At 31.1% G+C, this 22,194-nt stretch overlaps 1 protein-coding gene across 1 annotated transcript in view; it reads left to right on the forward strand.

Annotated features, from left to right (window-relative positions):
* LOC129228375 (calmodulin-regulated spectrin-associated protein 1-like) overlaps window positions 1-22,194 on the forward strand; it is an 80,927-nt gene that overhangs the window by 53,906 nt on the left and 4,827 nt on the right. Inside the window, 8 exon segments of the mRNA XM_054863052.1 lie at window positions 249-1,582; window positions 1,706-2,196; window positions 6,479-6,606; window positions 8,389-8,547; window positions 13,908-14,003; window positions 16,432-16,547; window positions 17,170-17,495; window positions 20,662-20,825. Coding sequence (XP_054719027.1) covers window positions 249-1,582; window positions 1,706-2,196; window positions 6,479-6,606; window positions 8,389-8,547; window positions 13,908-14,003; window positions 16,432-16,547; window positions 17,170-17,495; window positions 20,662-20,825 — 2,814 coding nt within the window.

The following is a 22,194-nucleotide window of genomic DNA, read 5'->3' on the forward strand; positions in this document are numbered from 1 at the left end:
ATGGCTGTAGGTGCTATGAGGTGTCCTGGACTCAGACCCGCCACAGACTTCCTTGCTCAATTTCTTTGACGTTACTATTTTTTTAATATATAAAGATTACGTCTGCCCGATACCGAATAGGCATCTACATACAATGCACTAATAAAGAGAAAATCGCAATTTTCGGACCTACGTCAGTCTGGCTCTGAGGTACAAATTTATTAACTATTATAGTTTGTATTACAATAATTTTTCCCTTTCATTCTTAGGCATGTTTGTCAAGAACTGACAAGGCCTGCCGCTGAAGGAGAAAGTGCCAGTAGCAATCTATCTCATCCTTCTACACGCAGTACTGAAGAGTTGTGCCTAAACAAGAATGTGTGCCATAATGCAAGAACAGATGCATTTTCTCAGAACTCTCCTCAAAGGGAAAGTACAGGCTATGGACTTCGCAAGTTTAGTGAGGGTCTTCTACACAGTGGAAGCCATGTCTTCAATGGTGTTCAAGAGCAGAGCAGAGGACGGAAAAGCCTTGAAGATTATTATAATCAACTTGCAAATAGTGATGTTCCGTTAAGATCTATATCAGCCACTAATGTATCAGAGAATAAAAAATGGAGGAATGCTAGTCCTGAAAAGTTTTCTCCTAAAAGTCAGGCTGGTGAAAGTATTCCAGGATCTGCAAGTTCACAGAGCTCAGGAATTTGTTTAAGTGATATAGACTCTAAAAATAATTTTTCTACTACTAGCTTTGCACAACTTTCAAAATTGAGGGATAACAGTAGTCACTCCATTAACATTGTATATACTCCTCATGAAAAAGAAATGATGGACAAAGAGAAAACCCCTTCATCTCCAGTTACCAAAAAGACAGACGTTGAAGCCAAAAAAACCACTTTTGCTGCTTTGCCAAACACAACAACATGGCAGCAACAACATGCTGTAAGCTCAAATTTTCCGCAGACAGACTCTGGTCATGAAACGCCTACAGAAGCAGTTGATAACTTATTAAATGTGCAATTGTGCAATATTAAAATGAGACTAGAGGAAAAAAAGAGAAAAATAGAATTGAAAAAAAAGCGCATGGAATTAATGTGGAAAAAGCAGCGGCAAAAACTATTAAAAACTGCTTTCTTACAAGCTGTTAGTAAGAATCCTAATGCAGAAGCTGGTACACCTGATAGTGGTACTGGCAAAGAAGTAACAGAAGTTGATTTTCTACCACCACAAGAAATATCTGTGGCTACAATTACTAACTCATCCACTATGGTGAAAAGAATGTCTATGCAAGAAATTGCAGAGGATCTTGACAGTGTGCAAAAAAAATGGCTTCACCATATTGATGCAATTGAGCAACTTACTATAACAGATAATGCTAATGATTTAGGAGCAGCGTCTACCGATGATAGTGACACAATAAACATTGATCTTCAAACTTCTATTGAGCAGCTAAATACTAGTCTTACAGATTTACAGGCTGATATTTCTAGAATATCACTTCAACAAGAACAGGTTGAAAACCTCATGAAAGATAGTATTGATGATGGTTCTCATTTCTTTCTTCATGGAAATTCATCAAACAGTGATCTGAATTCTCCGAGAAGTAGGGGCCCTATTAGTTTGAATTTTGATGAATCCTCATTTTTATTAAAACGAAATATTTTTGTTGAACCATCTGGTATAATATCTACTCCCAAGTCTTTCAATCATCACAACTCTGATTTAGAACCTTCATTTTCTTTGCCTCCTTGTTCTAATCTAACAAGTACACCTGCTCCTGAAGAACTGTATTCTAAAGTATATAAACCAGAAAAATATCAAAAACAAACTGCTTCACATTTACGGTCAAGCATAGCCCCATCAAGCAAAATGTTGCCTACTGAAAACACTGTTGCCATATCAAATGATTATTCAAAAAAGCCGGGAAAGTCTAAACCATCTAATGAGATTCACATTGTATTACCTAGTGTTCCAGATCCTAAATGTGATGAACATTATTTCCCCAAAAAGTCAAAGGAGGAGAAGAAAGGGTTTTATATTCCTATTGAAAAAGAGGTAAAGAAAACAAAACATAAAGTATTTAAAAATGTAAAAATCACTTCAGATTCTTCTGTGGTGCCAAAAATCATATCTGACAAAAAAGTGCCAAAAGAAGTTACTGAAGATTCTAATGCTTTTGGTTTTGTTATTGGTGCTGATTTGGTGCATCCAGATCCGGTATGCTGTTTTCTGATCATGTGTTAGCTGTTGTAATTTTTAAAAATAATTTGTCTTGTTGTAAATTATTTTAGAGGTTGAAGCAACACTTAAAATGCCTATTTTTCTTTCAACTTGATTATTTCTTTTGAAAATCAAATGGCTGAAGTTTAGGAATAGTTTAATTATTACGACTTAGTAGTGTAGTACAGTGCATGTCTGCATGCAGCATAGTTGGCAAAAATACGGTTTTTTTTTTTTTTAAAGCAGTGTCCTTTATTTTTTCATTAATGACTGGCACGATAATGATCATGGCCCGAGGCCATGGTTTAGTGCAGCCCATTTTGGTTCTTGGCAGCCCTGCTGTAACGAAATATTAGTATCTAAAATGAATTGTCATTTAAAATGGTTTTTGACACATATCATCCAAATTAATAATTAGTTCTTTAACTTTGCAATCATGTGAAATAGTTGATTCAAAAGTATTCAGTAATCTCATTTATGTGTCATCTCTTTTATGCATCTTTGTTTGTCATATGTCAATTCTAGAAGTCTAAAACAAAAAGATATAAGAATTTAGTGTTTTTTTATTTCATTTATGTGTCAGTTTCAGAGCTATCTCAGTTATACAGCTGTCAATTTTTATGCTGTTCTTTTACCTATTTATCTGCTTTAAACTTTTTAAAAACTTACATTTTTTAACCCGAGATTGCTCGCACAGGGTATGACATACCCACATCTTCGCTTTTAATCAAATTTCTCCCCACCTTTTTTTTGGAAGTGGACGATTCCTTGAGTAGCTGACCCATAGGTCATAACCTTGAAGGGGTAGAAACTGGGGACATTCTAAAATTAGTTTCGTTGGAGTTGACTTCTAAGGGTGTATCATAACCTGCGCGAGTATTTCTGCTACAGTTCTGAACTAAAGCATGAAGACATTGCATCCCCTGCTAAAAAAGCAAAGTCAACATACAAAAGCTGTACTAAAAGCCACAATATGAAAGACAAAAAACAAATTTGTGTGTGAAAAATGTGACAAAAACATTTGCATGGACCATATTTGCATGCATTTGCTAAAAAATGTAGAAATTGAATGCAATTCTTTTAAGAAGTATTTTATAATTATACTCTTTTCTCTTATTTGTATTTTCAACCTTTTTGAAAAAAAAAATTGAACTCAAAAATACTAAAACATCCTCGAGTATGAGATACCCTGTGCAAGCACTCCCGTTCGTTTTGGTCGTGCGAGCAATCTCAGATTAACTTCATCTAGTATGAAATTCTGATGCACTTGTTTGTTGTGTAACATTTAAACATTTGAATTAGATTGAAAAGATTTCTTGAATAATGTGTAAAAAAAAAAAAAAAAATTGCTTTCTTCACTTAGAAGTCCTTTTTTGTACATGTAAGTTATATAATTTTTTTTCATTAAATCTTATTTCTGTTAACATAATTTCTCACTGACAAATTAGCTCATTACAATAATCCTGCAATTATCATATGAAATGTAACCCTCAGATTTCAAGTGTTAATTTTCTTTCATTATTTTTGCATTTACTGTAGAAAAAGACGGGTTTTCAAATTCCTTAAGCTGAATAAGATGTCATGAAATGAGTAAAAACTTTTGCAACATAAAATTTTATTGCAAGTTTTTAAACTTTTTTCTCCAAATTGTTAGTTGTGAATACAGACAAACTTACATATATTGAAGTACCAGAGTGCTGGGAAAAAATTTGATGTATGGAAATTTCAATATATACAGGGATCTTTATTTTGTCATAATTAATTCAAGCGCATTAAAATTGAAGAAATTTTTTTTACATTAAAACTCTGTTTCTAATCCATATGCGAATCACATTGTATGCAAGTTAAGAATTGAAAAATAAATTTATAGGGAAAAATAATATTGAGTATACTAGAAACTTGTCAAGAAAAAAAAATCCTAAGCAGTGATTACATTGATCTGAAATGTATTTTTTTCTAAAAAAAAAAAACCATGAATGTCTTGACAGTTTTGTAACAAGTTTAAATTTTAAAAAATTATGCAGTCTATAAAAAACCTCATCAGAAACATTTTTTGCAAATTTGAGTCCTGGACATATTGCTTCAGACGTCTTATACTTTTTGTTGGCAAGAAAATGTTTACAGATTTTCGCTGAAAATAAGCAAATTTTGGGATGACAAACAATCATCAGGCAAAAGAAATATTTAAAAATGTTTTTTACAGGACAGGCTCCGTCCAAAATTTGAAAACAACTATAAAAATTTTATGAATTCTGGAATAAAATAACCACTTGCTTGTCCATTCCTCAATCCTAGCTGATTTGTGGGGTTAACGAAATTTACTTTTTCTCTTAACTGTAATTTTTGTGATGCAAACAGTCTAAACTGGAATAAAATCAACCAGTGAGTCTTGACAAACATTTCAATTCATAGATTTTTTTTTTTTTTTTTTGATATAGGGAAACAGTTTTTCAATGAATTGAACATGGAGTTCTTCTAAAAGTTTGATGCACAAAAATTTCCAATATGAGAAAGTTTGATGTATCAAGATTTGACTGTATTTATGAGCTTCTTTGTTTGGCTCTGTCTGTGTTTAGATCTTAAATTTAATTTAGTTTGCAATACTTATCAAAAATTTAAACAGTTATTCAAAGCAGTAATTTAATTTTTGCTTTAAATCTTTTTTTTACTATTATTTTACTTTTCTAGCACTTGTATATGGTCTGCAGACAGTAAAATTTGTAACTAGTAAAAGTTAATGTAATACTGTCCATTTGGATTTTAAAGTTAATTTGCAAATAATTTTGCAGGTAATTTTTTCCAACATCTCCCTTACAGCCTTCCTTACCCTTTAGTGTGATGCCTGAGGATTGTCATACAGTATGTAGAACATGCTAGTGCAGTGGCTCAGTGGTATCACTTCGCGCTGCCTGGCCACAGGATAATATTTCCGGGTTCTTTTCCTGGGTTGGGTATGGTTGACTCAGCCATTCATCCCTTTAATGGGTCCATAAAATGAGTACCAAGCGTACTTGGGAACTAAACATTGGGGGTTCCTCGTTCGGCTGACGACCTAACCGGAACATCTGCCTAGCACCCCGGAGCCCTTGATCAGGAAGACCGAGATAGACACAGTAGGCCTTGACTCCCATGAGCTGTCGTGTCACTAGGTTTGGTTTTAGTGTAGAACATGTAATAGGTTCGTCCCATACGATTGAGCCTGGGTTATTTGGGGGAAAGACAGCTGCCCTAACCACCAAACCACAAGGGGCAGTTACATCATAGGCACTAGCTAGACATCCTTAGAACATCCAGTGCTGTCACAATTCAGGTACACACATTTTAGGCACATAAAACAAAATACAGAATAAGGCATAAATTATGAGGAACAATGTAAGCAAATCTTTTCAGGTATAAGGACCACCTTTTTAACTCTGAATATCCTGCTTTTTGACTAAACCAATACCATATAACCCTTATTTAACGATTGTCAAGGGACCGGAAAAAGTTATTATGAAATCAAGCATATCATTAAATCGAGGAGCAACATTTCGTGCACTTAAATCTAGACCAGTGGAATGTATTATTAAATTGAGGAAATTGTTAAATCGGGTATTGTAAAATCAAAGTTATACTGTATATCTTAATATATAAGTATAATATAGTAACCAATATAAAAATTAGTCTACAAAAATGTTGGAAATCTATCAAAAATGCGTGAAATAAAAAAGTAACATGCTTAGATCTACTAAACCAAAGAAATAGCTAATGTTTCTCACATTTATGAAAAGTAAATAATTAAACTCTTTTTCATGTTTAAATTGTTCAAATCTTCAAAATGAGGTAGGAAAGTAAAAAAATCAAGACTCTTTGAAGATGGGAATTCATTTTAAGTCCACCTGAATTAAAACCAAATGTGTGGTAAGAATTATGGTAACACTGAGCAATGTTCCTCTTTTTTCCTTCCTCCAAATTTTTCCCTCCTAATTTCTATGCTTATTAAAATGAAATTTCGGGCTTCATTTACTTTGTACAATTCAGAATTTCTTCCTTTAATCTGAATTTTACGTAAGAACTAATTTTTTGCTAAAGTAACTCAATAGTCAAAATACTAAATTGTAATTAGATTTTTGTTGCACTCCTATCGTGTGTAATTGTTGTATGAATTATTGGAATTCCACATTTCAACTGACTTTCAAGTCGTGCAGTGTATTGCATATAACTCACTATGCTTAGTTTGATTAATATTGTTTTTTTTTTCTACATTAATAAAACATTTATTTCCTTGTTTCTATTATAGGATACTGAAACAGAAATGGCACGTAAAAAGGAAATGATTATGAACTTATCTATTCAAAGAAAAGCTGAATATGAGAGAAAAAGAGCACAGAAAGAGCAGGAGTATGCTAGGTTAAAAGAGGAAGAAAGGTATTGTTTTATATGTTTTCCATATTGCTGCTTCTAAGCTGCATGATCTTTTAAACTTCTCATGCTACTTGCATTGCCTATTATGTGTGGCTTTTTGAGCTAAAGTAGTAATAATGACTGGCAAAGTTAAGCTGATATTTTTGAATGAGGTATTTTAGAACCTATATTTTTATAGGGTATTGTTCTAATATTGTTTGCACATGAAATATTCTGATTACCAACATTTATTTTTGTTCAATGTTCTTTTGTTGTAATGGAAAATCAGTACACCAAAGGTGTTTTTGTAATATTTAATCCCCAGTTGTGGAGTTAAAATTGTTGTTTCCAAAAACTGATTGACTGTTTCTTTCCAAATTTATGCATTTCATTTAATCGTATTTCTTAATTTTGATTATGATTGAATTATATTTATGTTGTTATGGCAGCATGAGCTGTTCTCCCTTTGAAAACTTGATGGATACCAAGAAATAAGATGTTGTAAAAGTGTTTTAAAAAACCAATAAATAAAGGGTAAAATATAAGTATAATCTGTCCAAATGATTCAATAGTTTGTATAACAGGAGAAAAAAACAAAAGAAACTAATAGCAGATGTAAGTTTTGAACATCTTATTCCTCAAAAAAGAGAAATCCTTGATTTTCATAACTTAGCATTTACTTGCAACAAAACATTTACATATGCTATTAACATAGTAATCAGTCATTAAAAGTGGTGATTGAGAAAATAAATCTAAAAACACAGGTGGCAATAATATTACAGACAGGTGTTTCAGAGATCTTTTTGGATTTGTTACTCAGCTCACATCTGTAAACTGGTATCTTGTCAGCCCCAAAACATGTACCTGCAATATTTTTGCAAATTGTCTCTTGTGCTAATTTCTTAAATTCAGTAGTTCTTCTCAAACGTAAACATTACTTTTAATGAAATATTATTTTATGTGTATCCAAATGCTTGGCAATATGAGGGAAAATAGAATTTATCACTTTTTCAAAAGAAAAAAAAAAGACTGAAAAGTGTGTTGTGTATGAGATGATTCTTTTATCAAAACTCCTCAATCTGGGGGCCAGATTAAAAATGTGACAGATTTTGCCACAGCTGGTTAGCAATCATTTGCCACAGTGCGTAGGAAAAAGTACTTTCCCGCAGAAAATTTTTCTTGGCAGAGCAGTGAAGACCTACTAACTTTCAGTACTGGGTCTGGGGAGGAGCAAGCCTTCGCCTGTTTCACCCTATTTCTGTGGTTTTTTCATTGAAGCTCATTGTAAAAACAAAAAAAAATCATTGTAAAATTAACTCTGGAGAGCAGTTTCCCAACTAATAAGTCTGAGATTTCTTGCATTTTGGAAATATCTAGATAGAACTACGTACATACGTATTGCGTGCAGTCGTACATGACACATAGAATGGCTAACTCTACTATTGTATGAGTCGATTATTGAAAAAATACTTAATCACTTAAAATTAGAATTCATTTCTTTGTCATAAGTTTTAGCTGTTGTATGCATATTAATTGACATTTCAAATTAGAAAGATATAATGCATCAATATTTTTGGTTACATGTAAAGATTTGTACTAAATTAGTTTAAAAAATAATAACAGTAATAGTATTAATTAATAAATCATAAACCTGAAGTTTAATGTTTCTAAAATATAAAATGCCTTTTGGTCAAAGCTGAAATTTTGAGAGAGTTCCTGATAATTATTTGAATTCTATCATCCTTTAAATGTATACATTTTGTGTATGAGGATGTTTTTAGAACTTACACAAACTTGAATTCAAAGGAAAAAGCAGGAATACCAAGAGAAAAAGAGGGAAGAAGAAAAACGGAGAAGGGAAGCAATCCTTGAGCAATATAGACAAAGGAAAATACAAGAAGAGCTTGAAAAAGAGGGAATTATTCCACATAAAGAAGGGAAATTTCATGCAAAGTCTAGGACAAGGTATGTTAAATGGTTTGCATTGCATTTTGAAGCATGCAAAAAGTTGTTAGAAATTTAGAGCATTGTGGTTTTATTTTTTTATTTTATTTTTATTTTAAACCAATGATACCTTCGTACCTGCCATTTCTAGCTTAACCGGTGAAGGTACCATGGTGGTTGAGGGGGAGGGAAAGAAACTGAAGGGAAAACTTGAAATACATATACATATCGCATATACGCACATACCTATACACACACATACATATATATATATATATATATATATATGCACATATACATATATATATATATATATATATACATATACATACATACATACATACACACACATATATACATATATATACACATATATATAAAAAAAACATATATATAAGTTGGAAAAGGCTTGAAAATTAATAGGTTCAAAGTGCTATATTGGGGCCAAGTAACTAGGAATTAATGAGAGAGAATACTGTTACATATATATCCTCATATAAAATAAAAATATTAACAGAAAAGTAAATATACAAAAATACTTATAGTAAAAAGACTCTTGGTTAAAAGGTTGCATATATCCAAGTTGAAATGCCTGATGGTAACGCCAAACATGCCTAATAACAACATTTTCAAAAAAGAGGAAGAAACGGCTTAGTGAAACCTAATACGCGTATTTGTTTCTTCCACCGATGTTTACAGAAGAGGATGAGAAGAAAGGCCAAAAATTGGCTTTCATTTTGGAAATTAAGTATGTAAAACTGGAATAATATAATATAATAGTGACGAAAAGAGTTACAATAAAAGGCATATTATGTAAAAGAGCAAACCGGTTGTAGCAAGAGTACTCGAGATACTACGACGGGCTTTCTCTTTTTCTCCCTTTTCTTTGAAATATAATAGTAATGACAGTAATAAAGTAAAATATATACATTATATATACAAAGTTTTAAAAAATCGAGGTTAATAATAGGATACCCTAGCTAAAATGCTTGATGGCACGCATTTTTGAGACACACAATCATGTAAAGCAATGAAGAGGAAACGTCTTAGTGAGTTCAGCTTGAACAGAAACGCATGTCCACATCCTTTACCAATATACACCTGGAAGAGTTAGAAACAGACTGGAAAATCAGCTAACTTCTTGGAACTCGTAGTTGCGGATGGTCAGTTCGCTAATTAAATTATGGATAAGACAACAATGTCTACCTCGAATGTCAAGGGTTCAGAAATTTTTTTTGAGAAAGACAGGTTTTGATCTTTGCATTTAAATCTAGCGACTATGAGTTGTTCAAGCTATATGTACACTGTCAGTGAGCTAAGTGAAAATATAATATACAAAAAATAAAATAAATTAAACAGTTCATAATGATTTAATGCAATACCATAATACATATCAATGAAAAAAAAAATCTGTCAACAAAGTTTGATGATTGACAGTTTTTGTTTCAGCTACAACTCTTTATTTTCCCAATCACTGTAAATTCTGCTTTTGGTTCTTCCTTCTACTACCCGCCCCCTACTCTTTCACTTTACTTTGCAAAAAAAAATAAAATATTGTGGGCCAGTCAGTGTCTGCACCTTGCTTTCACTCTGTCACTCCCCTCCCACTCTCCCTGACCGAAGCTGTGTATTGTCCTCCATTATTTCTCATTTTAGAGCCTACTCTTGTCTACTTTTGTTCTTTTTACAGTGATAAGAAAACAAGCTTATACTTCAAATTTCCGTGTAAGCAAATTTTGAACTTTGAGAAATAGAAGTTTTATGCATGAAATATTCAGGAAAAGCAGGAAAAAACATGGGAAATTAAAAAAATTTGAGATATTCAGTTTTTTGAGATACAGTAAAACCTGTATAGTTGACCACCCTTGCAAGTGGACTACCTGTCTAAGTTGACTGCATTTTTAGGCACAGAATTATATTGTATAGTTCAATCTCTATAAGTTTACCACTAAAATAGTGCACCACAAGTGGTCAACTTACACAGGTTTCACCATACACAGGTTTTCGAGGTAGGCAGGTTTGACTGTAGTGAAATTTAAATGAAAAGAGAGTCAGGAATGCAGCAATTTTGGTTTAAAATTTCTGTCGATTTCTTGATGGTTTCTTTTACCTCTGTGTATTATTAATATATTTACTTTAGATGTTGGTGGCTCAGTTTTACATCCATAACTGTATTGGTACATTTTTCACATAAAAATATTTTTTAAATGTGAAGATTTTTTTTTCTCAAATGGCGAATATTTTGAAACTGGCCAATAAGAAGTGATTATTCGGATATTCTACCATGGGAAGGTAGAATGATGCATTGAAAAGTTATATTGTTTTGCAAGTGTTAACTGTATTTTAATAACTAAACAGTATCTTATATATGTGTTTTTATGGTATGCTATATGCTTATTTGAAAGTAAACAACATTACCATTTGTTATTGTTCCCCCCCCCCCCATGTGAGATCATGTCCATTTTTCTTGAAATGCCTTTTACATTACGTTTGTTATATTCTGAATTGTATTTTCTTCATTGACTTCTTTCATGTATGTTTTCATCTTTAACCTTCTCATCCAATACTATGTTAACAGCCATGCATTTCTAGAAAGCAGGTTTTATAAAATTGCTTTGAGTTTGTAATACTATTCAATGTTCAACTGCATGAGAAGCATTTTGTATTGAATTAGATTAACTAAGTGTTAGCATTTCTTTTGCATGCAACAAGTTTGAAAATTTGATTTTATTTCCAATTTTCCTTATTTTGTCACCAAGTATTGCACTCTGTATATTCAATTTCACGGTCCTAGATTGACAAAAACAAATGTTTAAAAAATTGTTAAAATGAAGGGAATTTGAAAAAAAAAATCAATAAGCCATTAAAATAAATCTGATCAACCCTTGATTAATAATTGCATGTTTCTTCCTTACTCACTCGAAACATACTGCTATGTACAAAAAGTCATGTTGTATGTTAAAAGTTTTCACTAATAGCTCAGTTAATTTTCCTAGTTAAATTAATAGCAATATCAAAAATGACTAAATACAGTCGAACCTCCATATATCGAACTTCCACATATCGAAATTTTCTGTACATCGAAATACTAGCAAATTTCTTTGTTCATTACATAGAAAAATTGTTTCTATATATGGATTTTTTTTTCGGGACATTCGTATAATTTTTTCCCACTTTAGACCGTTTGTCTCAGGAAAAATGAAGGTTAGGGGGAAAATTATGTTCGCTAAAGGCTGCTACGAAACTCATAAGGAATCTGGGGTTGAGAGGTTTGTAGATAGATCGTTGTTTCGTTCTGGAGTTCTTAAATTCCCTCAAGTTTATTTCAAATCTTAGTTGTAACCAGTAACATTGTAAAATCCATTTCAAGTTCTCCCTTTTGTCTGTTGATTATCATTCCTGGTCTTTTTAGCTGCAGTAAAAATCATTCAAGTTAAGCAGATTGATTTTTTACTTTTCTTTCTATTACGTTGTCAAAACGAAAATCCCCTAATGTTTCGGATCAAGTTGAATTGGAGAAGAATGAAGATGTATGAAGGCACAAAAATGTAATTTATGTTATTTTTTTAATTACTAACTTTTTTTTAATCCGAAAAAAAAGTATCTATTACAAAATGGGTTTCATACACGTAAATTAGCTTTAATTTTAATGTTTTATGAGACTTTTAAGATAAAATAAGATCGTTTCTATGTATCGAAACATCTATATATCGAATTTTTTTCCGACAATTTACTACTTCGATATTTGGAGGTCCGAATGTATATATTTGAAGAGTTTTCAGGAGATTTACTAAAGAGTTTCGTATTACTAGCAAGCCAGTCTTCTTGGAGGTCAGGAGGGTACGATTGTATTCCTGGCTTTAAAAACTTAATGTAATTACTCATATGTGACTGTTTTTGGAAATTTGATATGATTGACATTGAGTTTCCCCTTCTCTTTAAAAGTTCCGAATGACGCGCTTGGCAGCTTGTGAAGAAATTTGTCAATCCAAAACCCTTGTGAGCCTTTATTTGTTTTTTCCAGAAAAGAAAAGGATGTGTTTTCTGAAAGTTTTATATTTGTTTTTAAAAACTAAGGGATTCCTTCCCCTGATTGCTGATGCTCACCAACTCTCGAAGATTGCTTCGCAATCTTATTTGATTCGCAAAGATTTAAATTGTTCGGTTTCGAGAGAATCAGATTAATAATCGTATTACGAGTCTCCCTCTTCCTATCGTAGAAAATAGAATTTAAATAAAGAGCTCATAGTTAGAACACAATCTTGCTCCCACCCGAAGACAAAAAGAAGCATAACCGAGATATTAAAATTTTAAAAAAGTGCTTTGATGGGCATCCCTTTCCCGGGTACCAAATGAACTTGTACGCTCAGCTATAGGAGCTAAGGGGGGCCTGAGTATTGCAAAATGGCCGTTTTGGAAGCTTGAAAAGGAGCTTTCAAATTTGTAATCTCCAGTATGTATTTTGCTCTTTACCTTTGGGCTGGAATTGAGTTGAGCCTAGGACTTTTCGCTTGAATAGAAACCCTGATATCTGCTGTTCTAATTAATTGAGAAAATCGGATCAAGCTTTATTTGATGCAGAAAAAAAGATCCCTTTCAACCACGTAGGATGTTACAGGGTCTGGTGACTTTTCATCCCTTTAATACGTAAAAGTTTAGCTCAAAAAAGTTAATTACCGAAAAACTAATTCGAACTTTAAAATAAAAAATTCCAGGTGCAAACCCCCAGGGCTTGAAGTAATTTTGTACAAAATTTCGGGGTTGTAGGTGCTATAGTGTCTTTTGTAAGCAGGTCGCCACAGACATCCTTTCACAATTTCTTTGGTGGTACTTTTATTTAATATAGAGGAAAAAAGTACATTATTTTGCATTTTGATAAAGTTGATTTAGTTTTATAGGGGAAAAATGTAGGAAACTCTTCCAAAATGAAATATCAAAAAGTGACATAAAATGTAACTTAAATTTAGGTTTTATGTTTAAAAACTTTCACAAAGTGCATTGAATTTTAAACTTTTTTTTAAACATACTTTTTTAGATTTGTTTAAAAATGGAGGAAAATATTAAAAGGTGTTTGAGAAAAATGAGCTTATTCATTCAAATTATTTTATATATGTTTATTTTATTTGTTTCGTTTGTATTTTATTTTTGCTTTTTCATTTGCCTGCAAGTATAAAAAAAAAGACTTTTAGACAAATTAAAACAATATTTAATGATTATATCTGTATTTTTTCTATAAGAATTTATTTTAGTAATGCTTGAAAAATGGTTGAAATGCTATTTTCATTATTTAAACAGTTTTTTCAGTTACAATGCTTATTTGCTGTTATTTATTTTTTAATTATTTAATTTTTTGTATAATTCCAATACCCCCTTATCTTCAGTGATCAAGTTAAGAAGAATAATAATCGACTTAGTGCCAACTTTACAAAACCTGTTGTGGAGATTAGAAATCAATTATCTTCTTTAAAACCAAACAGGTAGGATGCAGAAGTTGCAGTGAACTCTAGTTATGCATGGCTGTTAGTCACTTAAAAAAAAATCTTTTTCAAAAATGCTTCCATATTCTGGTGCATCTTTTAGTAGTACAGTGTAACCCCGATTTAACGGTTGTCAAGGAACTGGAAAAATTTATCGTTAAATCAAGGCTATCGCTAAATCGACGTAGACATTCAGTGCTGTCAAATCCGGACCAGTGAAATGCATTATTAAATTGAGGAAATCGTTAAATCGAAGTTATACTGTATATAGTAAAATAGTTACCCAATGCAGTGTTTGTATTTTATAATGTGTTATTTATAGTAAATAACATTATTCCTGTTAGTTTCTCCAAAAATATCTTTCCAGTTTTAATGTGTTTTTGAGTCATTTATTAAATTAAATCTATTTTGCCATTTGGATATTTTTAAAATAAATTAAGCACTTGTTTTGTCCGAGCAGGTACTGCCTTGAAAGTGAAAAATAAGTTAATGAATTATTCAAACAAAAAGTCTTGTGATATTAATTTTATTAATATTTACTTGATGTGAACAGCAATTTTATATGAAAATAAATCTGCATCTCCACAGTTTTTCCTAATAATTTCTCATTTTATAATTATTTATCAGTCAAAATGTAAAACAAAGTGCAAGAAAACATTTCAGATTATCATTGCTGCAACATGAGTAAACCGTGAGCTTTTGACAGTTCTTTCAATGTAAAAAATTATGTCAATTCACTTGATCTTTAAATTAAATGGGATTAAAATTGTCATTATCTAAATTTTATTATTTAACTAGAATGAGTACGACGTTTATGAATTTCAACATAATCTTCTAAATTTTTATTATAAAGCATGTTTTTGCTTTTTTTATTATTTGTTAATTTATTTATTTACTTTAATTAAAAGAATTCTTTGATTTGTTTCCAATAATTATGTTGTTTTAGTGCAATGCAGTAAAATATCCAAAATAGTTCCAATTCAAATAATTTCTCATACTCAAGTGCAGAAAGGCACAGAACAAGGTTTTTAGTTGTTCAAAATGACATGAAACTTATTCATAAAGCATATTGCTTATCAATTGGCCTTTGCAATAGGTATATTGCATAAAACTTATTTCTAAGGCTAATTACAACTTACAGTTTAAGTAGAGACGTACCGAGTAGCACCTTGGCCGAGTACCGAGTACTCGGCCTTTCACTACTCGGCGGAGTTAACAAGTACCAATTATGTTTTAAGAAGAACCACCGACACACATGTGATGAATTTTGAACTTATTGGAATAGTAATATAGACCTCCTTGTCCATATAATAGTTTTTAAAACCAAATTCCTGCTGAAATTTAATTTGCATTATAAAAATAATTTTGTTTGTGTTAAAAAAATTTACAAAAAAATTATTTTTAAAATTAAAAATAAATAAATAAAAGGTATGATTAATCAAGTTGGAATTAAAACAAATTACATACCAATCAGTTATAGTTCTAGTCCGGCAAACATAAATAATTTTCAAAAGCAGATGAAAGAAATGTGCAGGAACACTGCAGACACGTTGTTTCTGCCCCCCCCCCTACAAGGAACGTCTTTTTCAGTGCATAACATGTGAGCTAAAGAATGTAAAGACATTCAACAAAAAAATCCGACTTTTGTCGGATGCCTTTAAATCCTTAAAATTATTTGTGCATTGAAAAAAGAATTCCTTGTAACGCCAAAACACGTGTCTGCAGTGTTCCCGCACTGTGCTTTTAACGTTGTTCGATTTCCTTTTATTTTTTAAGCAAAGGTATTTTTATATTTTTTATAACTAATTTTTGTTTGTAGCAAAAATCCATTTTGAATATAAAAATTTCATATTTTCTATATTTACCTTTTTTGCATAATTTTTAATAAATAAGTTTTATTAACTTTGGGGACATTAAAATAAAGATTTATTCCATTGAAGCATTACAAACTTCATTATTCTCAAATTTTAAATTTGACTTATAAATTTTAATTGTAAATGATTGCAGAATATAATGCTTGCTCTTTTTTTTTAATATAAATTTTAGTATTTGTCTTGGACAATATTCAATTTTTATAGAGTACTCGGCAAATTGGCCGAGTATTGAGTAGTTACCAAGTACTCGGTAAGTCTCTAATTTTAAGAAAAGAAGAAGGAGAAAAGAAAGTTGCAATGTTTTACAATTCTTATTATTAAAAGATCACAACTCAGATAATATTGTTCTTAGTCATCTTAATCATTTTCCACTTTTTTTCTTCAGACTTTGTGCAAGTGATCAGATATTATTGCTAATATTAAATGTTCATATTTCCCCCCTTTTATTAACAGTGTTCAAGAATGAAAAGATGATTGTATACTTACATTTTCAGAATTATGTTTTTATATTGATTTTGATTTGTTCAACTTTTTTTATTATCATTGAACTGTAGGAGGGAATCCAAACCACGACCAAAGTCTGCTTATGTACATATGAACAGTGATTTAGCATCCTTAGTTTCTATGGGCTGCAGTGCAGCTAATAAAAGAAATTCACAAATTTTTCCTGGTAAGTTTTGTTACAGCATGTATTTTTATATCATTTTATATTAAAGCTACTTAATTATCTACCATAAAATCTGGTTCTTGAAATATTTGCAAGATATTTAGTGTGGGGCCTTAATAATCCAAACTTCTAGTTGTGCCTTCAGCATCAACTTTGAAAGTATTGCAGTGCCCAAGCACCCTTCTAAATATTTTTATGGGGTGCTTGCAATTTGTCTTACATTTTCGAGATTAAAACACCTTACTTTTGCAGTCTTTCTTTATTTGCTCTCATGTGTTGTTATGGTGAAAAGTATGTAATGTAGCAATGTTTAAGTTTCCGATTAAATACAGGATGTTTCATATTGAATGGGGTTGTTTTAAAATTTTACGTGGGGAGACAAAGGGTACATACTCTATGCACATTATATCCTAAAACAACAAAACCCATGCCCACGTATATGTAAATACACTAATTTCTCAAAACCTGGGGAGAAAACAGCTGACCCCTTTACTTCTGATCCCCTGTTTTGTTTGCTTTGTACCGGTTTTTGCTCGTTAAGTGTTTTAATTTTTGAGAGATTGAGGCTTAAAGTATCTGTCTTTTTTTTTTGCAAACTTGAACTGAGTTGCCTTTTTTCCCCTAGTTTCTGTGAAAGACATGCAAGAATTTGATTTGGATTCCTTAAATAGTGCCAGTACGTCAGCATCATCTCATGATCGACCAAAAAGTCCAAACCACTTCTTTCCTCCTCGGCATACCAATTTACAGCTTCCAGAAGGTAGTGGTCCATCGAGTGATGGTGCTTCAGACACAGCTTCCAATGGCTCTTCGGCGGCTGCTGGCGATTATACCGGCCCTAAGCTGTTTGTGAAGCCAACTGCTAAATCTAATCGAAATATAATTATCAATGCTATAAATACAGTATTAGCTGGTGCAGTTAATGCAGACACAAAGAAAAAAGTTATAGAGGTAAATGTTACTAACTGATGTTTCTTTATTTCTCACAGCACTGTAAATATCTTTGAGAACTGGCTAAATTTTTCTTGCTTAACTTCATTTTATTTTTTTGTGTTTCTTTCCTTTTACAAAAATATATACATGTAGCTCTTAGACAGAGTGGTAACTCAACCTGGGACACCTGCAAATCAAGGAATTCTCAGAGAAATTTTAATTATAACTTAAAAAATCGGAGAATTTTCAGGAGATTTAAAAAGTTTCGCCTAATGTTATTAAAATTATTGTTTGTAGTAGCCAAATTAGCTAATTTGGTAGTTTTCTTAACTTAATTTTTTTTTCTTTGAACAAAATGAAAGAAATATCTTTTTCTAAACAAAACATGTTAAAGTAACACAAAATCAGGAGAAATAGCGTTGTAATTTTTTGCATAGTCTGCTTTGCATTGTCTACAGTTTAGAGAATAGTAAGCTGTATGAGAAATCAATAGCAAATGTTGAAAGACTGCCACTTAATGCAGGATGAAATATCGTTTAAGTGCAGTACAAAAATTGCAAGAAAAAAGAAGTAGTTAATTGATGAAAGACGCCAAACCATTCAAACATTGCGTGTGTAAACTTAGTTGAATGTTTTTAATCCGTTATTTCTTCTTTTTGCTTCCATAAAAAAATTCTAGGTAATCCAGAAGAACATCTGAAATTATTTTTGCAAATTTTGTGCTAAAATTAATATTGCTGTTCTTTAAATCTGTGTGAAAAACATGATTATAAAATAGGAAAAGATTCTGGAGTTCATTAAGGGACCTTTTTTAATTCCCAGTTTTTGTTGCTCTACATGTTACAAAATGATTGATGAGATGTGAAAAATCAATATTGTGCTGTGTAAAACCATGCTGTATGAAACCTAGAGTCACTAAGCTGGGTTATGTTCAGTAATATAATTAAAAGCAAGCTTTTGGTTTTTTTTTTTATACTTTCATGAGAAAGTAGTGAATGACTAAAAGCAGATTTTGTCAAAAAAAAAAAAAAAAACTCAAATTCGCATTTGTGTTTTAGTGATTCTTTAAACGCTCTTATGTATGTATTGCCTTTATTTTTTGCTACATGACATCTAATCTAAACCCTGGTGAATAAGATTTTTTTTTTTTTGTTTTCAAAATAATTTCTTGCATAGTTTCTTCTTAAATGTATGTTTTGTATGTTTACAACTGATATTATCTCTAGTTAATGAGTATGTATGAAAGAAAAAAGTTTGCATTGATAGTTTTTGTAAAAAAATTTTACATTTTATTGCAATCAAGGAATTATTTTAACACAAAGTTTGAAATTTATTTATCTTTTTATGCTACTTTTTTAAAGTGAGAATCAGAATAATTGCACTTCACTCCTACGTTAAAACTTAGATACACCAATATTATTATAAAATACTCATTTATGCAAAAAAAAAAGCTTTATGACTAAAAAGTGGAATCCATGGCAAAACGTGTTATGCCCAATCTTACTTTTTATGATTGTTAAATTTAAACCTTTTAGTACTTGTAAAAGCGCAATTTCTTTAGTAAGTGATTGATTCAAGAATGAAATCAAAGCATGCGCAAATAGCTTATCAAATGATCATACAATTGATCCTATAGAGTTGTAGGAATCTAGCACTCATATGTACCCTTTTGCTAAAAATAATACTACTGAAAAAATTTTCAGTTTTTGCATAATCAGCTCCTGTTCAAAGATTGCTGGAAATTCTTCACTTCTCAAAGAATGAACAGCTGAGTCAAAAGCAATATGCACTGTATATACATTTGAATGAGAGTGTGTCTATACCTGTACACAATGTACAGTCATTGCAGTGTTGTGTACTGTACGGAATTTGAATTTTCTAGATGTTTTTTTTAATCTTTCATAGGGTTGCTCTTTTCCTGCAACAGCGCAATAATTCAAAATAAATAATCTTTAAGTTAGTACTACCCGGTAGTTACAATGTTCTCTTCAATATTAATTAAAAAATTATAATTTTCAACTATTACGTTGTTGATGCAAATGAATGATATATATATATATATATATATATATATATATATATATATATATATATATTATAAGTCTGTAATTGTAACCAAAATCATAATCGGCATATTATAATTGTAATCGATTACATTTTCTGCATAATCAGATAGTTGCTGTAATCATAATTACGTTTTGTCAGAGGATTATAATCGTAATTGTAATCCTCCTTTTTTTGTGCTCGTAATCATAATCGTAATCGATTACATTCCCTCGTAATTGACTCCAAGCTTGGCCAGCGTATGACTTTTTGGAATGTATCCAACAATTATATTTACTTAACCCTTTATCTCTAGTTATTATCAAAAGAAATACTGTCCGTTCTCGAAAGCAAAGACTACCACTGAGGACAGATTCCATTTCAAAAAGGGGCGATAGGTTGAGGATGAACACTTACCGCTCGCATTTGCTGTTTTTGAACCTTTTACTTCTGGGTTTCCCTCCCTATTTTGATAAAATCACAGCAGACCTGACGCATGCGCAAATTGGCACTTAAGTCTCGGTTTAGGAGAACGAACATAGCTGTGTGTTTTGGTGAAAATATGTATGTTTTTGTGCCATGCCCTGGACATCTGTCATGCATACTGTTCTGAACTTTCGCTTATAGATTGATTTGACGGATTGTGAAAACTAAGACATTTCATCTTAAAGCTCAAAATCTTTTATTTAAACTTATGGAACTTTTTTAGTTTTATATGTGGTTTTTTAACTAGAGTATTTGATCAAATTTATTCATCCAATAACTTCAAATGTCTGTAGAATAAAAAAAAAAAATGTGCCATCTGAAAGACAACATTGTTTTGCTATTATACACAGCAGACACCTGCTACAATCAAAAGATAGTTTTTTTTCATAGAATTTTTTTTTTTTTTTTTTTTTTTTTTTGAGGAGGGGGGGGGCGTGGACTTGCACCACTTATGGGTCTTTTCTCATTTAAATGGTTCTTTCTTTTCCTTTCAGTATATTCAACTTGCTTATTTACTTTGATTAATGTATTTTTGCATTTTTACATCTCTAAGTATTGAAACATGCATGATTGCTATTATCATAATTAAATTATTCATTATTTATTTGATTTCATGCATTCAAAAATGTTTTTTTTTTTGCAATTTATTCTTTAGGAAATCAACAGGTCTGAAAGCAAGCATTTCTTAATACTGTTTCGAGATGCAGGATGCCAGTTTAGAGCTATATATACGTACAATCCTGAAAGGGAAGAGGTTTTAAAATTGTTCGGTATAGGACCAAAAAATATTACAGATAAAATGATGGACAGGTATTATAAGTAAGTGTCAGTTGTTTACAAATATGTGTTATAACTTCTTTAAAATCCCTTTCCTTTCCCTTTTACACTTTTTTTAAAGCATCAAATGTGTTGAAATTTGTTAAATGAATTCTGTGAAATCCCAGTTTTATTCCCCCAAAATCTATGTTTATCTCGCATTTATACATTTTTCATCAGGTCATGAAACTAATTTTGCTGCCATGTACTTCACATATTTTATGTTTTTCCGTATTTTACATTTTTTTTAAAAATCCCAGTCCCTTTAAAAATGTTTAAATCTGTATTTCAGTGTATATCTAAAACGATACATTGAATCAAATGGTATTTAAAATTAATTTTACCAAACCAATCTTCAAAAAGTTCATAAAAATTTCATGAAAATATAATAATTTTTCAGCAGTGTTGTGAAATTATTTGCACTGTATTAAAATTATTACTGTTTTCACCGACCTTTCCCTATAATATAACGCTAAATTTTGATTCAAACATCCATTGATTGAAAAAAAACTGACTCACTGTATATCAAAAGTGATACAATGAATTAAATATTATTAAAAATTAATTTTACCAAAAGCAAAATCTCCATGCATTTCATTAACATTTCATGAAAATGTAATAATTTTATAACTTTTCAACAATTAATTACTGTATTATTACTGAAATTATTTACTGTATTAAAGTAATTAGGCACTGTTTTCACCTTTCCCTATCATTTAAAGCTAAATTTTGATTCAAACATCCATTGATTAAAAGAAAAAATAAGGTTGAAGACATAGTTATTAACATGTCTCAAAATTTAAAAAATGGAACAACTAAAGTTTAACAGCACAATGCTAAATCTTTGAGTTTAAGAGCATTAAATTAGAAGTCATTTTTAAAGGTATGCCCTATCAGCAGGCCCGCGCCAAGCAAGATCGCCGCCGTCGTGCAAATGTCTTTTGAGCGCCTTTATGGAATGACGTTCGAGGAAAATATGGTTAACACCTGAAGTGAGGTTTCGTAAACAAAGATAATGTGGGCAAAAATACGTTTATTCAAAAAAAAATGTGCAAACATTTTGCGCTAGGTTAAAATGTTAGAACATATGAAACATATGGCCGTAAGAGTCATACTTTCAGGTACCTCCAAAAAATATTTTTTATTAAAGAGTCATATATCAGTCATTAAAAAAAGATATGAATTAGAATAACTTTTCCTGTTTTGTTTAAACTATTTAGGAGACAATTTTGAAACTTTTCGGCTGTCTCAGAGTCAGATTGTTCGAAAAAGAGAGAGAGAGAAAGCTGATAAAACCTCTGATTTAGCATATGGTCAGTCATTACTTGAATACAAGTAGTTTGAAATAGTGGCTCCAGGAGTTCTCCACCGG

Source organism: Uloborus diversus, chromosome 8, assembly GCF_026930045.1.
Source record: "Uloborus diversus isolate 005 chromosome 8, Udiv.v.3.1, whole genome shotgun sequence".
Lineage (NCBI taxonomy): Eukaryota > Metazoa > Arthropoda > Arachnida > Araneae > Uloboridae > Uloborus > Uloborus diversus.